At 38.7% G+C, this 10162-nt stretch overlaps 1 protein-coding gene across 1 annotated transcript; it reads left to right on the forward strand.

Moving 5' to 3' along the window:
- Window positions 1–99: 99 nt before the first annotated feature.
- On the forward strand, window positions 100–6051 carry klhdc4 (kelch domain containing 4). The gene is made up of 12 exons (XM_056739958.1): window positions 100–309; window positions 428–519; window positions 590–668; window positions 904–1002; window positions 1207–1343; window positions 1818–1910; window positions 2247–2409; window positions 2975–3053; window positions 3281–3489; window positions 3618–4023; window positions 4733–4849; window positions 5628–6051. The coding sequence occupies exons 1-12, from the start codon at window positions 211–213 to the stop codon at window positions 5801–5803; spliced, it is 1749 nt and encodes a 582-aa protein (XP_056595936.1). The 5' UTR covers window positions 100–210; the 3' UTR covers window positions 5804–6051.
- Window positions 6052–10162: the final 4111 nt, after the last annotated feature.

The following is a 10162-nucleotide window of genomic DNA, read 5'->3' on the forward strand; positions in this document are numbered from 1 at the left end:
AAAGTTATTTCTACTGCTCTTCATTACATTATACGTCACCTGATCCAGATCAGCAGGCGGCGCTGCAGAGCAACAGTGTTAAATACGAGCTGTCGAGAAGCGTGTTGATGACGGAAGTGAATCGCAGGACTGTCTTGTAGTTCATTTAAATCTCCATGTGGTTGTAATTGTCCCGCTTGAAGACAAAATCTTCCATTAAAATCGATTAAAATGGGTAAAAAAGGCAAGAAAGAAAAGAAAGTTAAAGGTGCGGAGAAAACCGCCGCCAAAATGGAGAAGAAGGTTTCGAAAAGGTCGAAAAGAGAAGAGGTGAGTGAATTTATACTTTAAATGGTCCTCCAGATACAAACATAAACGTTGTACAGCCACTAAAATGACTCTCATGCATTATAGTGTAATGATGATAAACTGCCTTTGGTCGAAACAGGAGGATTTAGAGGTGTTAATCGCTGAATTTCAATCTCTGGACGCGAAGAAGACGCAAGTAGTGGAAACTGCATGCGCTCCTCCGTCCTCCAGGTGCGTATTCATGTGCACAGCTGTCAATCATGTGACTGTGACACTTGATTGACAGCTCTTTCTCACGCAGGTTGAACGCGTCTCTGTGTGCACATCCCGAAAAAGACGAATTGATTTTATTCGGAGGGGAATTCTTCAATGGGAAGAAGGTAACTGGTCAACCAGACTTATTTTTGGTTATCAGCTTATTTTCAGTTTATTTTTGGTCATATATAAAGACAACAGAAACAATTACATACATTTTAAGGGTTTTGATGGCAATTGTATTGGTTATAAATAATGTTATGTTGCTATAAGAATATCTGTTTTTATATTATGAATGTGTCTCATCCACTCAACATTTCTTCGAAATCTTGTATTAAATCAAATATCTGTTTCTCTTAGACTTTTCTGTACAATGAGCTGTTCTTCTACAACATTAGGAAGAACACTTTGGTTAAGGTAGACATCCCGAACCCTCCTCCAAGACGTTGTGCTCATCAGGTATTTTGGCAATATTAAAAAGTTGAATTATAATTCAGGTTATCTATCAGCTTTAAAAAAATAAATAATAATAATAATAATAAAATGTGCCAAATAAATTGCACAAAAGTGAATTTGCCTATAATTGTATTTGTGGTCACCACCAGGGGGCAGACTGCACTTAAAAGCATCTGTGTCATCTGTGTTTCTGTCTTCTCCTTGCAGGCTGTCATAGTTCCCCAGGGTGGTGGGCAGATGTGGGTGTTTGGAGGGGAGTTTGCGTCCCCTGACGGCGAGCAGTTCTATCACTATAAAGATCTGTGGGTGCTTCACTTGGGAACACGCACATGGGAGCAAATCAAGTGAGTTGCTTTGTTTGTGAGAACTCACTGCGGACCGAGCAATTCTCAGAGATGTATAACAAACAAAAGGGAATACTTTCAAAGATGAAGTCATTGCCAGACATCCTCCCACATTTTGTGTTTTTGAACCAAAGAGATGTTATACATTACATCAAAGCTTTTTAAACAGAATTAATAATTACATTCTTTCCACGAAATATTCAGCTTTATTTAGAAACGGCACATTACGACATTGCACAAATATGGATGTATCTGATGTATCTTTCTAAACATCATACAAATCCTTTCACAGAAACTATAGTCATAGACAGTTTGTTTACAGAAGGTGTAATCGTATTTGCACTTCATAGAAATTCAGCTGTGGATGTTAAGATCTGGTATGTTAGACTATATAGGTGATAGAAATCACTGGATTGACTTTTAACTTGTCGTGCTGCCAGTCAAAGTTGAAATATGCCCGTTGTGTTCTCTTAGAGCTCCTGGCGCTCCATCTGGCAGAAGTGGACATCGTATGGTCCTGACCAAAAGACAACTGCTTGTGTTCGGGGGATTTCATGAAAGCACGAGGTACGGGTCATTAAACAGCAGCGAAACATCCACAAATGTATTTGAATATTATATAATGTACAATATTAATCTATATTAAATATGACCATTATAAATAAAATAGAGTTTGTTTTCATGTCTCCTGTAGAATGTCATTACATTCATTACAAGTCTGTTCATGCTGGTTCTTAAATGACAATAATGTAGTGAAAATGCTTTGTATTTATCATGATAAATGCAATAAAAACAATGTAGGTCGACCTACAAAGGATTCAAGAATGTGTATTCAAAACCATAAAAGCTCATTTAATGATATAATTCACATTATTCTATGAATGCATGTTTTCTTCTCTACAGGGATTATATCTATTATAATGATGTCCACTCGTTCAATCTGGACACGTTTACCTGGAGTCGCCTCCAACTATCAGGAACCGGCCCCTGCCCCCGTTCAGCCTGTCAAATGACCCCCACCCCGGACGGCAACGGCGTCATCATCTACGGCGGATACTCCAAATCTGTACGTTCTGTACACTTTATGATACGATTCAATTGACCTCAAAGTTCAAGTGAATATGAGTTATTTTGGAGTTCATTGTTAACACTTGGATGCATTGGGGTTTTACTATAGTACTTTATTGTTTACCATGCTACTGAATAATTACTATACTCATTTACCACAGTTTTTGTTAGTCTACCAGAAACCATGGTATTAATCCAAATCCAAATGTGTTATCTCGGTTGTATGTCTGCAATCATATCTAAGAATGAAGATTCAGACCATTCTTCGTTGTTTAAAAATTTAACAAAAAATTAAAAATCGCATCCTTTTAAATGGCGAAAACTCATTTTGGCAGGTTATAAAAATGTAATATTGAGACATCAGGGTTCATCAACTTCTTTCTCCAGTCCATTGATATGTTAACAATATCACGTTTTAGCCTCATTGTGTACGAGTATGTTAATGGTAAGCGCCACTGTTTTGAGTAGAAAGCCAGCTATTGTGTCATTTCAAGGATCCTGTCCTTGAGTAAACCCACGAGAGTAAACAGACGTAGGTGGTAATAGCTGCTTTTCTCTTCCAGAGAGCGAAGAAGGATGTGGATAAAGGAACCATCCATTCTGACATGTTCCTGCTGAGGAGGGAGGGCACAGAAGAGAATGGTACCATCATTAAAGCCTGCGCTTTCATCGTTTGTTTAACGTTGCCCCCCCCAACTCCCCCTCTCTTCTATGTGTCTTTGAACATGATTTTCTGCCTTTTTCTTTTATCTATAGAACTATTTTCTTTCACCTGTAGTTTATATTTTTGCACAGTATTCCTATCGCTCAATATGTATGATAGACTTGACTGTACGTGGTGGCATCTTAAAAAAATTGGTTCTGTACAGAGAAGTGGACCTGGAGTCGATTGAACCCGTCGGGAGTGAAGCCCCCGCCCCGGTCCGGTTTCTCACTGGCGGTGGGTCCAGGGGGCCGTGCGCTCCTCTTCGGTGGTGTTTGCGATGAGGAGGAAGAGGAATCTCTAGAGGGAGATTTCTTCAATGACCTGTACTTTTTCGACATCAACAAAAACCGCTGGTTTCCTGCCCAGCTGAAGGTTGGCATGTGGTTTTGCAATTTAATGAACGTCTTTATTATTTATTAATATATTTATGTTGACTTTTAATGTGTTGGTCCGACCAATGATGAATGAGAGCAAAAAAAATGCCTTTTGTTGTATGGCAGGGCAGCAAGTCGGAAAAAAAGAAGAGACGTCGAGGAAAGAAGGAAGAACAGACCAATGAAACCGAAGAAGACAAAGACGCAGCACAGGGTCCCACTGAGATTATTAAAGAGATCGTTGCTGAAGATGGAACGGTTATGACCATTAAGGAGGTGATTCCAGCCACACGTGCAGCAGAGGAGAGTGAAGAGGAGGAGGAGGAGGATGAAGAAGAGGAGGCGGCCGCAGCGGCTCCCTTGGTAGAACCCTGTCCTCGCTCTAGTGCCATGGCAACGGTGAAGCACGGCAAGTTGTATTTGTATGGAGGAATGTTTGAGGTGGGAGATCGACAGTTCACCCTAAGTGATCTCTACAGCCTGGACCTGCATAAAATGGACCAGTGGGAGGTTCTGGTGGAAATGGATCCCAGTAAGTACAAATGCGCAAGTTAAAGGAATATATTAGGGATTGTCTTTGAAAGTAAAAAAACAGTAGGCTGTCAAACGATTAATCGCATCCAGACATAATATATGTCTGTGCACTTTACATATCCATTTTCTATTTCTAAAAACATACACATACATGCATATATTTAAGAAATATCAAAAAATGTAATGATTGGTAAATATAAATAAATACAGTACGTGTTAATATTTCCTAAATATGTTTATGAATACAAAATTAATATGCACACTTTATACTTTTTATGCACATTTATTATGTAAACACAAACTTTTATTCTGTATGCGATTAATTGCGTTTAAATGTTTGTCAGCCTTATAGTAGATACACGAGGGCAGACTGGGCTCACAGCAAGATTTTTAAAATACATAATTGTGTTTCTGTGCATTTGAAAATCAAAACTATCGTCATATACTACTGAATTTTGAAAATGATTTCATCTTTCAGAAATGAAAACAATTTGACAAGGGTTTTGATATAAATAGTTATTCACAAAACCCCAGAGAGTTAGTTATACAAATGTGAGGCGTTACAAATTTCCAGCTCCAAGCTATTCATCTGTTCACACGGCTCATGCAATGTGAAACAATCACAGGCTATCAAAGTTTATTCCATCTAAAAGAGATGCAACATATTTTGGTATTGATACAACAGATGCCTAAACTTTTAATTACAGAAACGCAGGAGTGGCTTGAAGAATCCGAATCAGAGGATGAAGAGGAGGAAGAGGAGGCAAAAGGGGGCGCGGAAGAGGAGGAAGATGAGGATTCTGAGGAGGAAAGCGAAGATGAAGGTAAAACTTCTTGCCTTTCCACCAATCTGTAACATGCGTCTATATCAGTGTTTCTCAACTGGTCGGCTCTGGAAGGAGCTGACTTCCAAGAGGGCCTCAAGATGACCAATATTTTAAAATGAGACAAAATTGACATGACAAATTGAAGGTTACTTTACATACTTATTTGTACATGGGTTTGTCTAATGATATCGACTTCTAAATCATTGTTTACATTTGAAAAGAAAACGTACCTGTCAGGCAGATCACATTTTTGTTTATGTTCTGCACACGGGTAATGATCAGAGTCGTGATCTCGATCAGGCCAGTGATGGTAGACATGACAGATGACCGAGGTTTAGCCGCCAGGATCCAGGTCAAGATTTCCTGATCCTCTTTGACAACCAGAGCTGTGTGTTTCGCTTTGGGGTCCTTCACGCTTAAATTCATTATTGTTAGATTTCTGTTTCGCATGTCTGTTATAATAACGTCACCGATTATTAGCTAGTGGCATCCTCGCGGTCGGGTGGAATGTTAAACAATTGCGCTATGTTGTCCTGTGTATCGAGTTCCCCAAGCGTTTACGTTGCTGTTTGGTGTAGATCTGTTTGGAGTATGTCAAATCTGTGGTTTTTAAACAATACCCCGATTTTATTATACATCATGTGGCAAACTAGGTGTTAATCAAACTAATGCAACAAAAATGTTGGTTTTGGTTGTTTCTCTTTTTCTTGGGATAGTTTTTATTAGTGTTTTATTTAAGAAAAGAATGGGCATTAATTTCTTGTGTATTCATCAGATGCCGAGCCGCAGCCCCCCGCAGAGCCAGGAGAAACCCTGGCAGATTATCAGACCCGAACTGAGAAGTACTGGCTCGGTTCGGCCCGGGCCAACCTGGGCCCTGACGCCAAAGACAAAAAAGTACAAAAGGTCGGCCTTGCCATGGCCAAAGTGTTTTATGAGAATAAGGAATGAGGCTTTGTGCCGGTGTTGGTGGATTTGAGGAATGTGTGAGGCTTTATTATAATAATGTGTGTATGCAGAGAGAATTAAAGCGTTCGTATGTGAGAAGAGTAATGGAAATGTTATCGAACTGTATGTGTTTTCAATCTGTGTGTGTGTGCATGAGAGAAAGAGTGTGTGTTTGAGTTTTAAAAGTAGTGAAAACCTGTCTGCAGACTTAAATGAAAGATTTTAACTAAATGTACATAATTTTCATGAAATCGCTGCCTTACTTGTGTCTCATTATTTTGTCAGTGGCTTTTTTTATTGTGTGCTTTTTAATCCAAAACGACTTGCAGTGCATTTAAGCAAAACATTATATCAGAAGGTTTTTATCTTAATCGAATCCCTTGGTTTTGCTAGCTGCTAAAACTTCTAGAGCATGGGTTAGCAAAGAAAAAAATATGCAAAGTCCTCGTATGACTTAACCGTGTCAAGTTGTCTTTTACTCAATTTATGATTCATTGTTTTTCAGAAAAATGTGAAAGATAATAGCTGAAGGGTTAGCTTGAGTGTGGAACATCTTTAAGATGTTTCCTCAAGAGTTCAAGCTGATGCTTATAGGGAGAGGCGTCAACCAGGAAGCAATCACAGTTTCCAAATGAACGGCGTTTCTCACATTGACCTATTTTTTTGTTGGCTGTGAAAAGAATGATGCATGAAGAAGCTATAATGAATAATAAATGGAGGCGAGAGATGGATGAGGTTACGATTATCCAGCCAGCTGTCTCTGCTCATCGCGGCCTCTTCTTTCTTCACCTTTGTTTGAAATTCTGTATTTCTTTATAAAAAGATGGAGTTTATAAATAACCAAAAAGTCTCAATCTGTACAGCGCTGCTCTGACGTTCGGAAGCACGTGAAACTGCTGTCGTCAGAGGTACGTCAGGAGAGAGAAAGGCGGACAGAATGGACTGAGATGTTTGTAGGTCATGTTGGTGGATTATTCGGATGTCTGGTTACCTAGTGGCTGTCATTATGACCTCATTAATCTGTTGAAGTAATAAGATAAAGAATTAGATTGAAGATAATGGTTGGTAATTGAGGCTTGACTAATTCTGTAGCTTGGGGACACTTTTCCTCGCGCTATTTAATTTATTTGGACACAATCAATCTGAATGAAGATGCTTTCTTTTCCCCATGACCGAAGGGAAATTACACAAAATAATGTTTTTTTAACTCTGGGGTGAGAATATTTGTTCAAATTATGTGCACATTTGTTAGCAAGGTTTGCGAACACTCACCTTCTCTGTGAACCCTCTTTAAGACAAATTGTTAAATGCTCTGCCAGTTATAAGTGATTTTGGATAAGAGTCTGATAAATATATAAATAAATGTAAATGCCCTTCACTGGTAGGTCAAACAGGTAGCCACGCCCAAAACAAGTAGCCCCGCCCTAAACTTGTGAGGGTATTGTGGTCCATCTGGTTGAGATACCCAAAGAATCGGAACAAAATTTAATAGTCACATTTGTTTTTTTACAATTTTTTAAGAATTAAACCTACCTATAGGTTAGTGAAATGTTTCTGCATGTTAAACTGGGATATAAGAACGCATGTCACATGTTTATAACTATTAAAATATTTATTCTCCGACCTTTAAATCATGCAGAATTAAATAAAAATTTAAATTTAATAGAAAAAAAACTTTATTATCGTTTCAGAATTCAAATGCTGTTGGAAGTAATGAGATTTGCCAATCTACGTAAATGACATTCACATAACTAACATGAATTTAGCCACAATGCAACAAGTCTTAAAGGGACAGTTCGACCCAAAATAAAAAAGCTGCCCTTTATTTAGCATTTATCAACCTGTATATGACTCTTTCTGTGAAACACAAAATATATTTTAAGAAATGTGATATTGTATCCGTACAATGTAAGTCAGTGTGGGCCGCTATTGTTTAGTCACCAACATTCTTCAAAATATCTTCTTTTGTGTTCTGCAGTCGAGAAAAAGTCATAAAGGTTTGGAAAGGGTGAATAATGATCAAATATTTTTTATATTTGGCTGAACATTCCCTATAAGGTTCAAAAAAGAAATTTGACTTTACTTTTGAAAAATCTAAAACCTATTTTTTATTATGTTTTGATTTTGTTCAGAAATGTGATCCGGTCATGTATTTGTAAAGGTCATATAAAGAGCACACCATTTACCCATAAAGAAATTACCCATAATCCTGTTCTGTTGCTGGGACAAGCTTGAGCTCCACACAGAGAGTCTGTTACAGTAATCTCAGCCAAAATTGGCTTAACTTCCTAGCAGACGTGCAACAGACATCCACCTAACAAACAGGCGCTCAGTCAGACATGCAAAGTAGAAGAGACGTCGAAATTTGTGTAAAAATAGGGTCAAAGGAAGTGCTCTTATGTAATACCATTACAAATGCCAGCATCCCACAGGTTTCTCACCGGTTGTGAAATTACGGCATTGTAGGGTGCACGCAATGTTTACTAAACCGTTTAATGGCACATGTGATCTGGCATCGTCGTTTCAACGCACTGCTTGCTCTCCCCTCCCTCTGACACACCGTCTGAGATGCAAGATTGAGAGGTTGCGCAGGTGTCTCAGTGGAAGGGAGCGAACCATCTGGAGGGGTGGCTTTGTTTTTTCACGCTTATTTGTAACCATCTCACCTCATGCTTCACTGATGTGAGAACAGGGAGATGACATGAGAGGTTTGTTTCTGCTGCAGAGGACAAGGATGAAAGTGAGATAAAGAACAAGAGACAAAACATGAACAAGTGACACTTTGAAGATCAAATGAAGAGTACATTTGCAAAAACAGATAACTCCATTCAAAAAATGTTCAAAAATCATGTTTTTTTATTGTGTCAATCAAGCTGCAAAAAAATACAGCTAACACAATAAAAACATACCATAATAACTACATGATTTTTGACTAAATTTAAATACAGTTTTAGGATATCTTTTTTGCAAATAAACTCTTTGCCTATTTAGAATATATTTTTTGACATTTGATCATATGGTCTTTGACACTATGGCTAATTTGCCCAAAATAAGATTAGGCCACACCCCCAATATAGATTTATTAGGTATTGATGCTTTTATTTTGTAATTGACGCCTTTGTATAACTCTTCTTTTGTAATTGAGCTTTTGTCATTATTACTTTTGGCAAACTAAAAACCAAAGTATGCATTTGATCATTATGATCATGTAGCTTATAGGGATGGTTCACCCAAATATGTCGTCATTTACTCACCCTTAGGTTGTTCCAAACCTGTAAAGATGCATGTGTTCTGATGCACACAAAGAAAGATATTTGGAAGAATGTCAGTAACCAAACAGATCTATGGCAGTAAATGGGATCGACATCTGTTTGGTCACTGACATTCTTCCAAATATCTTCCTTTGTGTTCAGCAGATCAACTGAATTTATACAGGTTAGGAACAACCCGAGGGTTCATGTTTTGGGTATTCACAAAACAGAATAAAGACCCCAGACGCAATAACCACAAGACAGGCTTACTTTCAAACACTTTCATTAATTTCTCAATATATCTCAAAAAAAGAAACAGACCCCCAGGAGAAGTAACCAACTGAATGATAGAAGGAGAGAGAAAGAAACCAAAGAACTGGGCATGCTTGGGCATGCTATAGGCGCATAGGGTGACAATACATCCAGGTCAAACGGTACAAGAGCCGGCTGTGAGGGTCGACTGCATCCGTTTCGAAGACCCGTCAGAATCCCACCCTCTCCGTCACGTACAGCCGTTGTTGTGTGTCAAAGTCAGCGTGCGCTTTCGCCCAGTCACGTGATCGGCTGGAGTCGGACCTCGGTGTGAGCAAAAGGACTTGCTTTCCTTTACATCAGCGTAGGTTATCATTTGCACATTTCATTGTTTTTGGTCTTATATTTTTCTTTTTCGGCTGGATAGAGAAACGGAGAAATACAGGGAAGGGAGGGCGGTGAGCGAGCGAGAGAGATAGAAAAAGAGAGAGAGAGAGAGAGCACACAAATTGTGAATGAATCGTTGCCAGGAGGGACATACTCGAGGGGAGAGAGTACAAGCCCATACACACATGCTATAAAAACATCACAGAGTCTTGCGTTCTGTTAGCTGGCTACAAAAATAAACAAACACCTCTCTTTGCTTATTTGTTTCGGTGGTTTTAGTATCGTCTCGGATTTTGGGGCGGCTTCTGAGAATTTGAAGCGTTCAATTTGGGGGTTTCACAATGACTGCGTTTACATATACGTGTCTTTGAAAGAACATAGTTCAGCCAATAACGAAATTTACATCATAATTCAATTAATTTAATGATTTACTAACGATCATCACGTGTCTCGTCATATTTTCGAGACACCT

Source organism: Triplophysa dalaica, chromosome 24 (genome assembly GCF_015846415.1).
Source record: "Triplophysa dalaica isolate WHDGS20190420 chromosome 24, ASM1584641v1, whole genome shotgun sequence".
NCBI classification, from domain to species: Eukaryota; Metazoa; Chordata; class Actinopteri; order Cypriniformes; family Nemacheilidae; genus Triplophysa; species Triplophysa dalaica.